Source organism: Ambystoma mexicanum, chromosome 6p (genome assembly GCF_040938575.1).
Source record: "Ambystoma mexicanum isolate Mex_15411 chromosome 6p, UKY_AmexF1_1, whole genome shotgun sequence".
NCBI classification, from domain to species: domain Eukaryota; kingdom Metazoa; phylum Chordata; class Amphibia; order Caudata; family Ambystomatidae; genus Ambystoma; species Ambystoma mexicanum.
In genome coordinates, this window is record NC_090935.1 from 1,456,208,080 (window position 1) to 1,456,227,686 (window position 19,607).

Consider the following 19,607-nt stretch of genomic DNA (forward strand, 5'->3'; position numbering starts at 1 on the left):
CCAGGGTCCTCTCCGCTACCGATTCCGGGGATATCTCGGGAGACTGACTCCAATCTAGATTTGCCGGTAACTTGCGAAGAGGTCACACAGACAATTCAAGGAATGAAGGGAGGCACTACAATGGTTTCTCTGATGTTTAATAACTGGATCGTTCTACCCTTGCACTATTTTTAGTAAGGGTGTTTAATGCAGTCCTGGTGGGTGACGCTCTCCCTGACACAAGGTTAGGGGACATAATTGTGGTCATCTCACATTTTGCTTGTCTTACCGACCAATCTCATTGTTGAATACAGATGTAAAGATATTGTCCAATATCCTGGGAAATGGACTTGAGACAATTCTTCCTACCATGGTCGATGAAGACCAGGTAGGCTTTATCGGAGGTAGGCAGGGTCCCAATATTATTAAGAAAACTATTGATTTAATGCACTACTCTTGGAACACCGATCTCGATAACTGTTTGGTGCGATAGACTCTGAGAAGGCCTTGGATAGAGTGGCGTGGCTGTACATGACCAATGTATTGGAAAGAATGGGATTTGGGTTCAACTTCAGGAAGTGGGTTGCTGAACTGTATGGATCCCCTTCCGCTCAGGTATGTGTGAATGTGACCCTGTCTGACTTGTTTCGGTTATCGAGAGGGACGAGGCAGGGATGCCCTTTATTGCCACTGTTGTACGCCTTGACAATGGAACCTTTGGCGATATCCATTAGGGAGATCCAGGGTCAGGCAATAAAAGGGATTTCTTGTGGGAAAGTGAGCTTTACATTCTCTCTTGCTCTCGCTCCCCTCTCTCTCCCTTCTGGCTCCCTCTCTCTCTCTCTCTCTCTCTCTCTCTCCCTCTCTTTCCCCCTCTCTCTCTCTCTCTCTCTCTCTCTCTCTCCTTCCAGATATCTTAAGCTATCTGAGAGAGGTTCACTCATCGCTCTCTGAATTGCTTTTACAGATCGCTACTTTTGGCAATCTTTCAGGGTTGGTACGGACTTATGACCTCTGTGAAGATTAATGTTTTGCCTCGACTCCTGTATCTATTTACTGCACTCCTGACGATTCTCTGATATTTTAATGACCTAAACGCATTGGTGGGGAGATTTATATGGTAAAATAAAAGGCCTAGAGTGAAAAGATCCACTCACCCTTCTGAGGGATTTTAGAGGATTCAGGTTACCTGATTTCTACTTATATTATCAAGCTTCTCAATTGAGGGCGATGCTAGAACATATGAGGGATGATCTGGGAATATACTGGACCTACTTGGAAGATCTGGAGACCCATCCCAGTAAGATGAGGGACTTTTTATGAACCCCAAATAATGAAATCCCTAGAAAAGCTAAAGATCACTAGACACAGAGTATTAAGACCATTGTGGAAAAATTATAGAGCTAATGAGAAGCTCTCAGCCTGGCCTTCCCCAATGACATCTGTGTGGGGTCCCCTGATTAACATCTCTCCTTACGGCTTAGGAAGCACCCAGCAATGGTCTGATGCCGGGCTGGAAAGGGCGGGTCAACTGTTTACAGATGATACATTCATCAAATTCAAAATTCAAAAAATTTGAGGCAAGTTCTAGGACAAGCCACATTCACTATTCTGATGATCTACAATTAAGGGGTATATTTACAGACCAGAAGTGGGGGATAGTCTGTCTAGAGATCTTTCTGCGTTTGAAAAAGCCTTGGACGCTCCAGTTAAGAAAGGGAATCTTATTAAGATTTTATATTCTCATCATATCGAACATTATGGGTAGACAAACATATCAGAGATGTTGGCTGTGGCTGAGACTGGCCGCCAGGGTAATATTGGATGAAGATTGGGAAAAAATCTACAAAGTAACATTCCACGGGAGCCTGTTCACTTCTACCATGTACGCAATTTTAAGATACTATAATGTTGGCACTGCGACCCCCTAAAACTCTCGAATGTACCAAGGAGCGTCCCTACTAGGGTCTGTGGCCAGGTTGGGTCTTTATCTCACATGTTTTGGCGATGCCCTATAGTGGGACGAGCTTTTGAGTTGTATCAAATAAATAACTGGGATACAATTGACACTCGACCCACTCCAGTTGTTATTAGGCATCCCTTCTAGGGATATGGAAGAATAGATATTGCCTTGTATGTAGGAGGTAATGTTGAGAGCGGAAGGTTGGCAATAGCCCAAAAACGGAAAGATGAGGTCAGGCTGAATGGAAGAACAAATTAAGATATTATAATTAATGGAAAAGGTGACCACAGTAGGCAGTGACTATTCGGGATCCTTTCACAAGGAATGCTGTCCCCTGATTGCAAGGTGGGAAGCGGAAGGATAAGGCCTTTATGGGGGGCCATGTGGGGAGTGGTTGTCCTAGGTGCTGTCCTATGTCGGGAATGGTAAGTCTGAAGGGTGGACCACAGGCATGCTTCACTGGGTGATTATCCACTTTCGATGTGGAAACCTTGGGCGTTTTCAAGAGACAGAGGAAAGGAGCGAAGTTCCTCTCAAGGGATGTGTTTATTTTTTTTGTAGACTAAGAGGGAGTGTACAGCATTGTCTAATTATTTGGGCTCTGGTAGATCTCAGTTGTCCTCACACATCCATATGTGCAAACGGAGGTATAGGAATGTTTTGTTAAGATGACAGCGGAGGGGTGGGAGGTGTTTGAATTTTGTGATACAATTGGTTGAATTTATCTTTTTGTTGATGTAAACAGAACAAAACATTGAATACAAATTAAAGTTTCAACAAAACATCTTTTTCTGTTTAGGGTTTTCATACAAATTGTTACCCATTCTATGGTGTTGGGTAGCAATTATTGACACTTTAAAGCATTAACCCTTTATGCTTGGTGTGAAAGGGATCCCCTTTCAGTTGAGCAACAATTGCTTTGCCATACATTGGGACTATTTAATAATGGGCCCCTGGTTTGTTCACATGGAATTTTTAGAGTCAGATTAGTATGTATGGATTGCAGTTGGTGTCCTTTTATGTTACGAAGCCACCACCAAAGGACTCGATCCTATATCCTAGATAGAATTGCAGGCTCTGTGAAGCACTCCTGTTAACATAGAAAACCTGACTGTAACTTCAGTCTTTTTTACACAAATTGCCCCTTAATTAAATATTTCAGTGGTGCCACATTCGTTGGACATGAACATTCTATGATTATATTCGAAGCTAATAATGTATTTGTAACTTGCAGTGTTATCACTAAAGGGAGCACTCTTCCCACCTGAACTAAACCGTAAATGCCATGATTTTTCTGCAGTCACCCACCTCTGTCCACATCTTCCCAAGTCCCTAATCACAACTTGTATCTGTCTACATTGCCTGCCCCCACAAAAGAGTGTGTGTGTGCTTGTGTGTGTCTGTAAACTGCCAAGCATTAGCTCCCAAGATGTTGTAAAGCTCAATAGCATTGAGAGACAAAAGGATTATTGGTAAGATGTGAGGTCAGCTGATTTTATTTTGGAATGGGATTAAGCATGTAGATGGGGGGGGGTAAGATGTGTGTGTTCAAGGGGTGTGGTCCCCAATGGAAAATATATCTAACTCCTGTGTTTGGAGATAAATGCACATCACCTTTCATGTGCCAGGGGGATGGTCATCAGACTATGGTTGGTGCACATTGTGTCGACGTGAAGCTTCTGATGTGTTCTGCAACTCCTTATGTGTTGAGTAATGTTGCCCATGCGTTATAGGATTTGCTACTCAGGTGGTTGGACGGGATGGGGGGAGGAGGAGCACACTCTGCATCCTGCCTCTTTAAAGGGCCATGGCAGGCTCTTCTGTAGCCTCTTTCCATGGGCCCGTTCAGGCCCATTGCAGCCTGCCTCCTAAGTGCTGAAGGCACACTCTGCTGCAGACAACCCTGGAGTTGTGTAACATTAGAGGGGTCCTATAGTCCATAACCTTGATTTAACCCTATACCAATGAAGCCAATAGGAATATATTTCTTTTCTTAAGAGCAGAGCAAGCGGCAGTATAGAGAGAAAGCATGGTTGTGGAACAGTGTATCTACAATCGTAGAGAGGGTTGTGAGTAAGGCAAGTGGCATCTCGGCCAACTTAGCCTTAATATATTTAAATCACAATGTCTCTGGTCATTTCGTTTTATTGCCTTTTCTCTCAGAAACATATACCATATAGATTTATTTTAAGTTATGTTTATTAGAAACATGTTATGTATTAGCAATCACAGTTATGCAAGACTGCTATTGAAAAAGTAGACACTTGTCAATTCATTATTTGTTACAATAGCATAATAAGTAAGTACCAACACTTTTCACAAAACCTCACCTATTTTAGTGAAACAAAACTAGAAAAATACTGAACTGCACATGTATTCATACAATCATATGCACATATTCAATAATACCATACCAGCATGTATCGTCTTTCAATTTTTGGAAAAGTGTTTGAGTGCCCTATATCACCACATCCCAACGTGTTGCAGCCAGCACAATCAATTGCTGTGGGCCTAGTGGATGATTTAATAGATGTTGGAACCTGTTTATAGTGCTATTGTAAAAGACAGTGAATTTCTGAATTGAATGTTTTGTTAATATGGTCTTGAGCTAGTGTGTGTGCCTTTCTAATACAAAATAATAATTGTTCTAATAAAAATCTTTTTGAATGCAGTTGTTAAAGAGCTCCGCCTCCTGTGTCACACTGAGACATGGATTGAGGGATCCTGTGGAATGGTTGGCAGTTCTGGAATTTACAGTAACTGAATGCAACCCTAGAAGCTGGGCATCGGTTCCCCCACCATGCATAAAAGAACCAACACAAGAGACCCTTTTCCACAGTGGCTTTTGGCAATAGACTCTGTTAGAAGGGAAGTACACAAAACTGATCTAGGTTCAGGCATTGCCATCAAACATTCAAGACTAAAAGAGCCTGCTAAAAAAACAGGAAACCACCTCGAGCCTGATACTGAAAAGTCTCACCGCAAACTGAGACTAGCAGCCACCAATCTGTTCAGGACCTTTTTCTGTCCTTAACTACATGGGTACCTTAAGAAGATTGCACAGGGTTGGGCATCTGGACAACCAACTAACGTGAACGCAAGAATCATCATAAAAATCTCTAGCAGGCGCCCTTTAGGGTGTCAGCGACAATACAGACAAAAGGCTTCTGTGAGAAACCTGAGGGCAGTCTCACCAGTAGTCCCCGTAGGTTTGTTTTTCAGGTGGCCAGGGAAGGGCCATCGCTTTTGGATCCCGACCCTGGGGCTGACAAGCGAGGAAGGACCACCTGAATTTAGGGTCCTTGGGGATTGGAAAAAGGTTACCTGAGGGTGAGACATGGTATCTACCCCCCACTTCCTGATGGTGACCTACCTGCCCCTCCCATAGCCTTTATGGGCTATTGTCAGTCCTATTCCCTTAACCCCTGTAAATCCGCTGGAAATACGGAGACAAATGAGAGGAAGTCAAGAGGAGTGCAGACTTCCTATGAGAAGCACCACTATGGTACTGGGATGAGGAAGATGCAGATCAAGGCACATTCACTTCCCCAATGGACCTGTCCCACTAACGAGGCCAGGCAGGGTCAGGAAATGTATTTCAACTATGCCCACCTGCAGCCTGTTAAGTACTCGGGTGAATATAAAAGTTGAACACATGCTTGGCAATTTTAACAAGCTGGATGGCAGGCAGGAGAGGTAGCAGAGGCAAAGCTGCCCAAACCAAGGCAATAGAGAGCGAAAAGCCAGGACGCTTTAAGACTGCTGGGTGAAGCAGGAGAAAACGCTGTGAGAAGATTGTGTCTCCAGTGAGCCAGAGGAATTGCCAAACGGGAGCCATGGGGCGTGCCATTCCCGTATTTCGTGTGGCCAGAGAGGTGATGTTCCCCTGGGTAAAGCAGAAGCCCCAGTAGGGTCTCAGGGGCAGGTGGAGAGACCTTGACCTCAGACGGGAAAACCGCTGAAGGAAGAAGCGGTGAAGTCCATGACCAGTGAGTTTCTGAATGAGAAACCCAGCACCAATTGAGAAAAGACTGTATACTTTGTAACAATGTGACCGCGAGAGAAAGAGCACTTGTGACCGAAAGCCATCGGGACACCACTGAGTTTTGAACAATGATAAAGAAGGTATGAAAGGATGCAAACTAGCAGAGTGGTCCCGTATAACATTATGCGCATTCTAAAGTGTCTGTGAAAGAAAAGTAGTATCGCGACAGCAGAGGAGCCTTTTGAGAAGCTCCACAGCAGTAAGGGAGCTACATGAAAACTGAAGTAAGAGCAAAGCTGCAAAAGCTGATGATGAGAAACTGTGAGTGAACGAAGGTTATTGAGAAGCATTGGGGTTACCCCCAGGCAGGAGGCTGATCCGGAGAGACCCTACCCTGAGAACCAAACAAGAGACAGCTAGGCACCTGGTTATGCGACCTGCAATGGGTGGACCGTGCAGTCTACAAACTGCGCCACAACCAGGAGGGACCTAACTGTGAGAAGGAATCGTTTGAGATACTGAAGTTGACTTGCATGGGGAAGGGAGTCCTGCAAGCAACAAGTGAAGAGTGATATTTTCTGATGGAACTTTTGTGAGTTATACTTTAGTGTTTGGAAAAGAGGTAACTTTGAACATTGGTAAGTTGAAGGATAATCGGGAGGGTCTTAGTGTGAGGCAAGGGAAGCATGAGAGACTCTGTGAAGAAGTGAATCCAGATAAGGAAAAGGTACTGTGAATTTTGCCAAGTAAATCCTGAGAACTTGTGGAACTTTCTTATCCTGAGAGTCTTGAACTTGGTGAAGGGGGCCATGGAAGAGCTCCATTGTCAAACTGACTTTGTTTTGAAAAATATTAAAGTTAGCCAAATTCCCCACACCCTATTACTTTGTTGAAGTGAGGGCAAGCATAGGTTTTGACACAGACAGTAGTTTACTTTTAACTGACAAACTTAGACTTACCTTAGTTTCCCTTTCATTAGGGAACATTCCCACCTTAGAGTTAAGGCAAGGTATTTTCCCATTCTGACCACCAAAAAGAAAGGTTTTCCAAATCTGTCTATTTGTCTGTGTCATCTCTTGATACCATGCCTGTCTCACACTTCCGAGACCAGACAATTCTCCATTACAATATAACCATGAAAATATCAGGTCTTTAAAATGTGGGAACCTAGACAGGATTTAATTTACTGGTGCTCCCTGGTGCTTGGAGTACAAAAAACAGAGGACATGAGCCAGGGAATGGCACTCCTCTTTCATCATATGTAGGTTTTTTTAAATATAGGTCCATGGCCATGCTGGGTGCACCAGTTCTTATAACCAGGGTTGGCACTTTCAATTGCACCAATTCTATTTGATATAGGGTGCCTCTCTCCTACCACACCCTCTTATTCCTTACACAGTACATCAGATAACAGATATGTGCATTCAGCAAGTGCTGCTATTTCCTGAACTGAAGCTGCCGGGTTGAGATAAACATGAACTGGAGGTTCTCAGAAATCTCTTCCCTTGATTCTGGCAGGTCATTGCTGCTGTGACAGTGATCTCAGGATCTAAACAAAAACTTCTCATCAATAAGTACAATGACGTGGGTTGGGCACCTGGCAAATGTAAGTATATCGGATATGCTGTGTTCTCGCCAAGGATCCTGTCCTAGTCATGCTAAAGGACAATTTCTTTGACCTGCACTTTTGAATTATGAGCTGCATTGATTTTCAAAATACATTTGCATCTCTTCCCTTTTGCTGGCTGAGACAGTTTGTGGTGTCACTTTGTTTAGTTTTGTGAACGATCTGAAGTTTATATCGTTCACACAACAAAACTAAGTTAGATTCTAAACAAACGCATCTAGATGCAATATTTGATAAGTCTGAACCAAGACATGGGGCCTCATTACGAGGAAGGAGGTAACCATGCCGCTTTTTGCGGCATGGCTGCCCCCATTCCGGGTATCGGGTGCAGGTTCCTGGAATGGGGAAATACCGGGCCATTCCGACCTTGGAGGGCCCGTTATTTCCCCATTCCAGGAACCCAGACTGTGTACATCCCCATTCGAGCCCCCATAGGGTTCAATGGGAATGGGGAGCATGCTAACAACGGGCCTGTTAGTGACGGGCCCATTGTTCGCATGCTGGACTGCTCGCGGGACCCGCTAAGGACGTCGGGTAAAACCAGGCGTCCTTAGCGGGTCCCGCGAACAGACCTCGTAATGAGGCGGTAGGGGGTTAACGGGACCGGCAGCTCTACCGGCCCTGTTAAACCCCTACCGGCTTCCTTGTAATGAGGCCCATGGTGTTTTGGTGTACAAAGAAATGTTACTCCATTGAGGAGAGTAAGCCCATCTTTCAAACTATTTGACTCACACAAATGAGACTCATTAAGGCTATGGTGGTAAAGGTAAAATGGAGCCATTACATAACCGGTGCTGTTTTTATCATCCATCACATTGCAAGGTGGAATGCCCTCTTGCAGTACCTCTGCTGTTTACCTCGCCCAAGCTGTGGAAGTACACATTTGAAAAGGCCACCTTGGTGTTTTAAAACATTGGGCCTCATTACGAGACCGGTGGTAACCGAGGTGGTAAAACCGCCTGGTTACCGCCGGACTCGTATTACCATTCTGCCTCCGTGACTCCCGGAAATACCAGGGCATTACGACCCTGGTGTCCCGGGAATTCCGGAGGCGGAATTCGGTAAATCTCCATTCCCATTGAGTGTCGTAGGACTCAGTGGGAATGGGGAAGTGGAAACACTGGCACCATCTCGTGATGGTGCTGGTGTTTCCACGTCCGTCTGCAGGCGGGCAGTGTTAAACCCGCCAGGTCAGACCTGGCAGGAACATCACCTCCCGCCTGGAGGAGTCGGGATCGGGCGGTCTGGAATTAACAGTGGCGGCGGGTTTACCGCCACTGTTCTTTCCGGACCGCCCGACCTGTAATGAGGCCCATTGTTTTCCGTACAGCATGCTCACCTGTGACCACTGCGTAGAGGTTGCCAAAATATAGACCATCTATCTGGTATTTTGGATGGCTGCCTTTGAGGGGTCTGAGGAAAGGTTAAAGGTCCTTCATTCCTGATCTGGCTGTCAGCAAGGGTCTTGTCTTGATCAGGTTTGGCTGCAAGTGTTTGACCACATTTGTGGGTGTGCTATTCTGTAAACTAAATATTGATAATGCTCCACTTATTTTCTTAAGATTATGTTTTGTTGGTTTTCTCCAATGTCTTTTTTGGTTGACCATGATTTTATATATTTGCTTTGTATTTTCGGTGGGCTATTTTGTTTTGGAAAAAATATAATAAACACAAATTGTTTTTTTAAAGCATTGTTTTCCTGTAATAAAGGGAAGCCACTACTCTTCTGTTCATAACAGTAGAAAAACATCTGAATAGCAACTCCCATGCACCCCCCAAAAAGTGGTGAACAGGGGGCCCTTTCTAATGTCACCTTACTCAATATGTTTGCAAAGGAATGCAGAGACGGATCAACAATATAAAACAGAAATATAATCCTCTATTGTACTCAATACATTACCACCCTCAAAGAAATGATGGGAATGGCACAAAACAAAATCCAATTAACACATACACACCATGCCAGCGGTATACCTGTCATGAGGTGGTTCCTCCCAGATTAGCACTGGCAGTAATAATAATTAGTGCCAGTGGTACTCCACCCAAAAAAGGGTGCCTGGGCTGTCATGAGTGCCAGTGAATGAGACTGGTGTTGTCTGTAATCTTTCTACAATTCTGTGTGCTCTTGAGGATCTTTTCACACATTTGAATTGAGTTACATGGACAAAACAGTAAGAATGTTTTCTCAGTCAATTCGGGTTTACATTTTTTCATCTCTCTCTAATAACGACTCTTTGCCTAAAGTATGGTTGGATATTCGGCATTGTGCATCATGATCTCTTTATGTCATTTATCCATAACATGTGAAAATAGCGCACCTGTTTAATAGCGGACATGAGAAGGGTGTTTTTGTTCCCCCACTATCCAGCCCTTTCCACACATATTCTAGGACAGGAGTTTATAAAGTGATAATAGCCCGTAGAAATAATTTATTCAGCAAAACTAACCCATAGAATGTTTGCAGAAAGGCATAGGTTCCTGTGTCTTTGGCATCAATATTTTGTTGTATCTGCATTGTATTCCTCTTCTCTTTATCAAGCCTCTGGAGACTTAAGCATGTGGGCCATAGGATGTGGTCTTTCACATACTGTGGTGAAAGAGACTCGGACAACCAGAAACGTTTCTGAATGGAAGTGTTTATTTTGTAAGACGATATTAGATCGCCAGGAATTTTTCACTGAGTTTTTTGCTGAAAAGATTTGGCTAAAAAAATCATCAAAAATATGGGGCACGGGGTGGGTAGGGTGATATAAGAGGTAGGGGAGGAATAGGGACTAGATAATAGTGAAGGGGGTCCAGGGCGGGACCCCCAAACATTAAAAAAAAGATTTTGGCTGAACAGTTTCGGCAAAAAACTCCACAAAATAAAACCGTGGTGCTTTAAGAACATAGAACTGTTTATGTAACTTAAAAGAATAACTCCTCACCTGACCCTATTGCTACAAGAGACTTACCTATCTGTCAAACTTAAAGTTAAGGTGCTCGTCAGGATGTCTCATTAAAATCATCAGTCCAAACCTATACTATCTAACTGGCCCCAACGCTAGAGAAAACAAAGGAACAAAATCAATAGGGATCAGCAAGTTTGCTCTGGTAGCTGCCTTCTTTCCCCAAACAAATGTCTATATCCAACTTGGCTCTTCTCTTATTTTCCCCCATGGGCCTCTGGGCCGCAGTCTTGTTCAACAAAAGTCCTAGGCTGATGGGATGGAGGGGATAGTTCTCCTACCTTCACTGGCCTTGCTCCCCTATGCAATTCTTAAAGAACAAAGTAATGGTTTCTTGGACTCAACAGTCTCAAATCATTTGTTTCACTGAAATAACAATTTATTTCCTGGGGCCTTCCTGGCTTCATAAGTGTATACAAGAAACACACAAACATTGTTTACTTTAACATCTAGGCGGCAGGTATGATGCTGGTGATTCTATGTGAAATAAAAGCATTGCAACATAACACAATTTAGTTGCTCATAGGCGCCACAGCAATGTGATGTCCTTGCCTTGATATCTTTGTCATACTTCTCCCGGATCGTCTGGGCCTGGAAGTTTCTCTGAGAATAAGATCCATCTCTGGGTATGTCCGAGAGGATATTCCATTTATAGGACACTTGCACCCTCTCAAACCCAGTTGGAAAATTAACTGGTGGGAAGTTTTTAGAAAACTGAAGCATGAGAGCTAGCCAGGGTCTGTGATGCCCCCTCCTGTACTATCACTCCACTTGATGCATCTTCCCATGACATCACCTTGGTCAAACATTGTTGACCTCCACAGTCAATGTAAAGGGAACCACTCCTGGTGGGCACAGTGGCTGTACATGACGCAGAGGGCAGGGTTGATTGTAGTACCTAAATGTATCTATAGCATGTTTCTGCACTACTGAGAAGCATGTGATATTTTCACACATTGTCAATAGAGGGACACAAGAATAACAATGTTCTTCTTCTGTACAGAGCTTGTGATGAAGCCCCATGTCTGGTTTTGGGGACATCAGGTGGGGTGAGCAAAGGTACCACCACAAGCTAGACGGTGAAGCCCCGGTCACCCTCACATAGTGCCCTCTATAAAGCAAGCAACAATTGCTGACAAATAGGGATACTGTCCCTTTAAAACATTCAGCTCAGGGATGGAGAAATCTGACTCTGACTGCCTGCAATGATACAATGGTTTCCCGATGCTCAAGGGCCAGCCTTTCATCTTTCTGAATGTGGTAATAGTATTGCTCATTTAAGGAATCGTAAATGTGCAGCTCAAAATGGCAAGCTGCAAAGGAATTCTTTACTGGGTGCAGCTAATAGGAGACTCAGAGATGTCAGAGGTGCTTTTCTCTGAAAGCTATAGTGGAAGCTCTTGTAGATCACAGCAACACATTTAATTTTGCTGGGCGATCAACTCAGGGAGTCTGTGCCACTTAAACAATGCAGAATCTTCAACGTGACCCACACCACAAGGCCACAGCCAAAGGCAGAGTCTATTACACACTTTAAACACAAGCCTTCAGTGAAAATAATAGTTCACAGGATGCCAAGGTAATTTCTCTGCAGGGTGACATGACAAACCCATAGAGAGGAATGGTGGATGATACAAATGTGCTTTGTCCCTACTTACCAGTACTACAAACTCAAAATGCTAAGAAATACACACTCCAGAACCCATATGCAGCCAAGTCAGGTGGTAGGGATGACAGCGGCTCACACAGAGTAACTTTAAAATCCCAAAATGCAAACCACCCATATATAGGTTTCTTTGTGCCTTCTCCCAGCTTCTCAGTGAGTACAGGTGAGTCTGTGTAGCCCAGCCAATCCCAGTCCTTCAACAAGTTGCCAGTACAGGTACATATTGTCACAAGGAGTTGTGGCGAGCCAGAAGTAAGACTTAGACCAGAGTACATGGTCCCTTGGGACCCATTAAATGTTGTCCATGCCTCCTTGCTGACTCCTTCTGCTGCATACAACTTTCAGAATCAAGGGTTTGTCCCAGGACACGGTTCCTGGTTTGGATCACCACAGTGGCTTTCAAAAGAAGAACTCAAAGTTCAAATTCCAAGTATATCTCAGTTCCTCTGGTTACAAAGTCACTCAGTTCATGAAAGGTTTTCAAGTGTTCAAAAGGATAACTCATTTCAATAAAGGTTTCAATGCTGGGATCAAATGGATACTCAAGTCTACCCCCTTCTAAAAAATGCTGTATCTTAATTCCTGGTATACTCCCCTACCAGGAATTTGTCAATAGATTCTTTATATCCCCTGGTGTACTCTCCTGCCAGATATCTTCCACTATGTATATATGATATTTAGTCTACAGATTTCAGCAGTGATGTTAGATAAACAAAAAGGCCTTTCATATGTTTTATGGATTACCTGGTATACTCCCCTGCCAGGAATCCCCCTTCTGGATCTTGCATATCCCCCGGCATACTCTCTTGCCAGGTCTCTTTCTCCAAAAACAGCTCAATGCTGATGTGCCTCTTTCACCAGGACTTCCTACAATGTTAAATGTCTTTCCTTCAAGTATAACACTGTTTTACTCCTTCACTATTACTACCTCATTGACTTCAGGTACATCTTGTTCCAACTTCCCCTCATATTGACATCTCATACATGGAGACTTGTTCAAGTTCTTTCTGTCAACCTCTTCATTATAATTTCTTTGCTTGTGGCAATGCTTGTCCCAATTGTCCTCAAATTGACATTTCATATAAGGAGACTTGTAGACATTTTGCCCTTCAACTTATTCATTAATTTTTCTTTGTGGGAATGCTTGTTACAATTGTCCCCCAAATTGACATTTCATATAAGACGAGTTGTACAAATGTTATCTTTTCAATTTACTTGGTCGGTATTCCAAATAATTATTTAATTGTTTGTATGTCTGCCGGCATGCCCTGTGGTCCCCAACTCCTATGGGCCGACTCACTGGTATTTGATGGTGTCTCTGGATCATGGCGTGTGGCTGAGGCAAAGTTTGCAGACCCTCATTCGGTTTCTGCATCTGCTTCACATCCACTTGCCGATGGAACCAAAGCATCCCCACAGGACTGCATCTCTGATAGCCTTGTGGCTACTGCCTGCCTTCCAGCATTCTCTCCAAGGTAACTGCTGCACTTTCACCGTTTTCTCATCTCTTCTGTAAAATAAGCTCCCAGGCGAACGCCTCTAAGCGTCTGGCTCTCCCAGCATAGCTCGTCTGTGCGCGTCTGCTGTTGGTTCTGCATCCCGCTTTTCCCGCTCTGCCACTCTCTTCTCTCCTGAATTGAAGGTGTTCATCGGGTTTAAATGTCCCACGCCGCTGATTGCTAGAATGACAACTAGGCTGCATGTTTAACTTGATATTTCCTTCATTCCACATTGGCTCCTTCCTTATCTCAGTACTTGAGGTATTATGGGAGTTGGAGTCCATAGGAGTTGTAAACCTTCTAAAGCTGCATTGCTTTAAATCTTTGTTTAAATCAAAAACATCAGAGACAGAAGGTCTTATGGGGGTGTTCTGTATGTATGAAGTCTGAATGGTATTCTGCCTAGGATGTTTGGCAAGAAGGGGTTCTAAGGTTCCACAACTAGATGGTTTTGTATGATGACAACATGCCATCAGGAATTTATTAATGATAGGGTCTTCTTCAGATGGAAGGAAAGAATGCCTCGTCTCTCCTGATGGAGTCGCCACATCTCCCCGACAGCAATTGCCTCCCATTTGATACTCCATCACAATATCACCCCCAGGGTCCCAATCAGGTAGCGGCTGCCTTCCCATGGCCACATGAGAGGAGATCTCAGGCTGGGGATCATTGATGACTCCATTGGATTCATCACAGCACCAAGTCCTCTCCATGGTCCAGCCTCCAGGCTGAGTTTGTTCTACGCTCCAGCAGCAGCACCTGCTCTGCGAGTCCCCTCCTCTGCTGTTCAGATTAGCATCAAGGAATGTCCTCCTTCAGGTGAGGACGTCAGTGTTTTTGTAGGAGTCTCTGCAGCGAGGGGCAATGCCCAGTTGGTTATGTGATATTGAGTCTGCAGATTTCTGCAGTGATGTTAGATTTAAAAAAAAGGCCTTGTCACCTTTATAATTTCTTCAGCCCCCATATAGGCAGAGAGTATACCCTTTAAGGGAGGTCTCGCTCTACCTTGGGAGTTCTCATCCCATAAAGGGGAGTCACTTTCAGTGAGATCTTGCTTGCCCAAACCCCCAGGGATCGTCTTGTGGAGCAGACTCTCCTCCCTAGCCTCAATGGGGGTAGCTCCCACTTCCTTATTGGAGGGTGGGGGGGGCATATTTCCCAGATTCGTCAGTCCGAAGAGGGTCACAGGGCTGTATAAACGTAGGCTTGCATTCAAGCAATGTCGGCGCTTACAGAAAGAGCTTCTATATAGAGCTTTGGGGAACGAATCAGGAGCACAACAATTGTAGTGAGGGTCTGAAGCAGGAACCCAAGAACTGCAGAGAAGGTCTGGAGCAGGAGCTAAAGAGCTGCAAAGAGAGGGGCTGGAGCATGAGCTAAAGAGTTGCAGAGAGGTTCAGGAGCAGGTGCCCTAAAGGGCAAACGAGGATCTGGAGGGATCAGCTGCAATGGAAGGAAAGTAGTAATGGCCAAAGGAAGGGACTCTCTGGTGCTAGGGAGAAGTGAATTTCGCAAACTTAAAGCCATGAACCTCAGGAGTTGGAAAGAAGCGAGTAAGAGTGGGAAGTGAGTCGAGAGAGGCGAATATTGGAAGTTGGGGAAAAGTGTACATCAGGCACCAGGTTAGAAAATCTTTGTCCTTGTATACAAGAATGGTACAAATTAAATCAGCACCACTTTTGCTGCTTGGATACAATGGAATGGAGAAAACGTGTTTAGCACAATCCTATTATCTAAAAATGTTTTCACAAAGGCAAACATGAAATGCTGTTTTATTATATTTGTAATGAAACAAAATGTTGCCAACAACATTCTTATTATTTTAGGCAACTAATGTACAAAAAAGTCAGATTTATTTTTGCCATAGTGAAGAATTCTTGAGGATAATATGGATTGTGCCAAAACCTCTTTGCTCCATTTCCTATTATCGGAGCATTTGCTTTTAGCACCCGTGCAAATATTAAATAATCTGGCTCCTGGAGGTCAGAGGTGAAATGTCATGGGAAGACGAAAGGTGTGTATTAGTAGCGGAAAAAAGGGGTATACCAAGAGCTGGAGGTAGGTAAAAATTAGGAGGTAGTGGGTGTTGCATATCAGGAAGTAGGAGGTGCCACAAGGAGCAACAAAGGATCTTCTTGTTTGTAAAAAGGTTCTCAGCGGGGCGAAGGAGGTGTGAGAGACTGTAGTGATGGAACAGGTGCCCAAAGGGGTGAAAAAGGTGGATGAATTGAGAGAATAATAGCACACTGTGTTGGTGAAGTGGTAAGTGCCTGAAGGAGGTGAAAAACAGGAGGTTCTGTTATATTGAGGTTTATGAGATGGTAGAGCCCAATGGGGCAAAGAACAATCCTATATTAATAGCCAGAGTGATGATAGTTGGAAAAGGGGAGCAAACTCAAATAGAGAGACTGAGAGGTTGTGGAATGATTAATTGCAGAAATAGACATTTGGAATAGGGAAGTACAGTTGGGAGAAACTGATACAAAGGGGAGGATGAGGAGGCACAAGGTAGAAAGTGAGCTAAGCAGTGAGTGTAGCTTATCGACCCTATGGATTGAGACATCGAGATGGAGAGCTCTAGACGGGATAGTGGCTACCCTCACCAACTGCCTGCATTCACCAGCTTATACCATGGGTTGTGGGAGTTGCAAAGACCTATGGTCTGAGTCCTCATTCCCTTGCTGAGGCATCCTAACCCTACTTAAAACATACCCTACGAGGCAAAGAAAACCATTATAGTGCCAAATTATTAAAACACCTAGGAATCAACAAAGCAAGTTCCAGCTGAGAAAGAATCAGGATGTGGGAACCCCATAAACCCACAGAAAGAGACCAACTGAAGCAGGGTGAGAGGAAAACTAAAGCTCACGTCTATAGCCAACGTATTTGGGAAGAAGCCGCTAGGATACACTTAATATTGAAGAGGCAGTGCTTGGAAGACTTACATTTCTCTGAACGTATGGTGCAGCCCTTAAAACAACTTGAACGCCTTAGCTGCACATGACCCCAACTCTGTTTGTTAGCTGCATCTGCACTGTACAAAATCATCAATAAACCACGTGACCTACTGAATGTGTGTGGTCAATTGATCCCTGTCACGTACCTGACTGACTACTGTTTATCTTTCTGGATGATTTAGTAATTTAATGACTTGCCTCTTATTCAATTTTAACAGGAATTGGAGGAATGAACAGACCAAGAATAGAAGAAGATTCAATAAAATATGCTGAAGAAAGAACACCCTACAAAGCTTCATCTGAAAAAGCGAAAATTAATGTGCACCAGAGTTCCCACAGGGGAATGAACTCTATAGTCCAGCCGTGGGCAGAAAACAATCAGGAATTTCAAAGAGACAATACTGCACATTTTCAAATGGGATTCACTAATCAAGCACGTTTCGTTTTACACCAGGGAACTCCTTCAATAGAGATACCAAATACATATAATGAATGCCGGAGTAATCTAAGAAATGCAAAATATCTCCCGTGCATTCCAAACATGCAGCGAAACCAGCGACCATACACGTGCACTGAATGTAACAAAAGCTTCAGTCAAAAGGGAAATCTTAGTGCACACAGAAGAATTCATACGGGTGAAAAACCTTATACATGTACTGACTGTCATAAAAGCTTCAGCCGGAGAAGTAATCTTAATGAACACCGTTTATTAATACATACTCGAGTGAGACCATTCAAATGTACTGAGTGCGAGCGAAGTTTCACTCGGAAAAGTCGTCTTGATAAACATAGAAGACTGCATTCTTGAATGTGATCCAACAGTCAATTAGTAAAATCCAGGAACTCCAGCAGTATTCACCTAATCGCAATTATGTGATTGACATCCAGACCAACATTTTCAGAGGTACAAGGAAAAACAGCATCTGTTTCCTTCTAAATGCCTAATTGTGCATTGAAAATGCATGAAGGGAACAATATCGTTCAGAAAACTACATCCAGGCTGAAGAAGAGCTACTTCCCACTGTCGCCAATAATACATTTGCGATTTTGCCAACTTCAAATCACAGAATGACTGAAACAATAGAAAATCTTTGGCTGAGCATCTCTAAATTGTAAAAAATGTACATGTGGAGGGTAGAGTGTGAGACTGTGACAACAGCATATACTTAAACTATATCTACATTAAATGATAATCCGAAAAGGACTGCAACTGTTACAGAGAAAAATGTATTGGTGACTTTAAAGATGTGATAGTACATCCAAATCGGAAAGTGCAGGAGAGCATATGTAATTCCAATGCATGAGAGGTAGGCATGCTGCAGATATTACATAGAAAATGAAGGAAACTTTAAATTAATGGACCAAATAAAATGATCGGGCATAGATGCAGTGCCAAATTTCTGGTGTTAAATAGTACATATTAATGTATTCATGTACGGAGAATGGGCACATAGAAATATCAGAATTATATGAACTGTGAATCAACACCAACTTGTTGGTGATATTGAAAAAGCCCCCTCTTAAAGAGGTACTGATTATTTTCCAAGTAACGCCCAACTGCAACGTATTCAGGGTTAAACAAATCTGAAAGATTATGACAGATCTACAAATTGAGTAATTTATTGTACCACCCAGACAGAAGATTAATGCACTTGGGTGGACACGGTTTAATATTTATAATGTAGGAAATGTAGCCTACCGTCCAAATGGTCTGCGTAATGTGTTGTTGTTCTATATTTACACTCTTTATTACTTGTCCCTTTTTCACAGAGTAAGTACCACACATTAATGACCAAGGGTGTCATACTTTAATATTCCTACACTGTTTCATATCTTGTTCACTTGTTTGTTTGTGGGTACATTTGAATGGATTAAGTGCTGCATAGGTTATCCACCCACAAGTTGAAGTTGGGTACTGTTATGCTGTAATCTGTTTTTTTTTGTTATTGAGTTTACAACATTTTGAATAAATAGAAATTAGAAAAATGTTACTTGCCACAATGTGTTTAACCAGCATGTTGCCAAAATGTGTTACCTAGCAGATTGTCAAAGACATTTGTGTAGGGTATTGTTAGGTTATAGTATTTGATTGGACAATTGCCACAGCAAATGCCTAGTACATTTTTATAGTATTAACATGCTATGCTGGCTGTCACCTCAACACACAAAAAGAATATTAGTGTAATCCAACAGATTGCCACTGACTCTGTCTAGGACTGCAGCAATCTGCTGTACCTTTTGGTCCAATAGATTGACATAGTCTCTGTCTAGCAGAGGGGTAGATTAGGCCTTGCCTTTGGCACAGTAATGTCCAGCATAATAGCCCAACACAATATTTCCTAGCAGATTTTCTCTGCCACGATAACTGTTCAGAAGTTTATGACCAGGCTGAATATCCACATAAGCTAATGTAAACCTGACCGAACAGGCAGTGACCTCCACCAGGACCCTCTCTGGGACGCCTGTAGTAAGGAAATTTGATATTTGAAAATGTTATTTCTCCAGCATTGGATCAAATGCTGTGAATATTCCCCATCGTCAAGCTGGGAAACCCCAGTAACTTTATCACAGTAATTTTGCTATGGAAAAATGTTGACACCTTGATTGTCCCATCTGCTTCGTTGTGGGTTCTTTTGGCAGCACCAATGGGACGTTGAGTGTATAGCTCTGCCCCAGCAGCTTCCCCTCAGATTTCAACCGTCTTCCAAGCTGTTGTGATTACTCGTGTTTCCCTCCTGAGAGAATATTTGCATTTCGTCAAGAAAACATTTTCTTTGACATTCAGCTTTCCGGTCCATTGACCCCGAAAAAAAGCTTCAGTTTTCAAACCATTATGAAAGTTTCAGGACTTAAAACGTCCTTGTTCAGGCCATGTGTGAGACCTGTGGCCTGAAGAACGTGTATGAGGGAGCTAGGCACTCGGAGTGCCTTTGCTGTCTTTATCCAAACCACTCGGCTGACTGATGCAACATCTGCCAAGGGA

The 19,607-nt window shown here is 43.3% G+C and overlaps 1 protein-coding gene across 4 annotated transcripts in view; it reads left to right on the plus strand.

The window, feature by feature from the left end:
* The window catches only part of LOC138510525 (zinc finger protein 813-like), a 304,868-nt gene extending 286,258 nt beyond the window's left edge, over window positions 1-18,610 (plus strand). For 3 of the 4 annotated variants that reach the window (XM_069626241.1, XM_069626242.1, XM_069626243.1), the window contains one exon: window positions 16,843-18,610. In XM_069626241.1, the coding sequence (XP_069482342.1) occupies window positions 16,843-17,432 (590 nt within the window). In that variant the 3' untranslated portion in view covers window positions 17,433-18,610. The remainder of the gene's footprint in view (window positions 1-16,842) is intronic. The other variant, XM_069626244.1, reaches the window with a different exon arrangement.
* The last annotated feature ends 997 nt before the right edge of the window (window positions 18,611-19,607 follow it).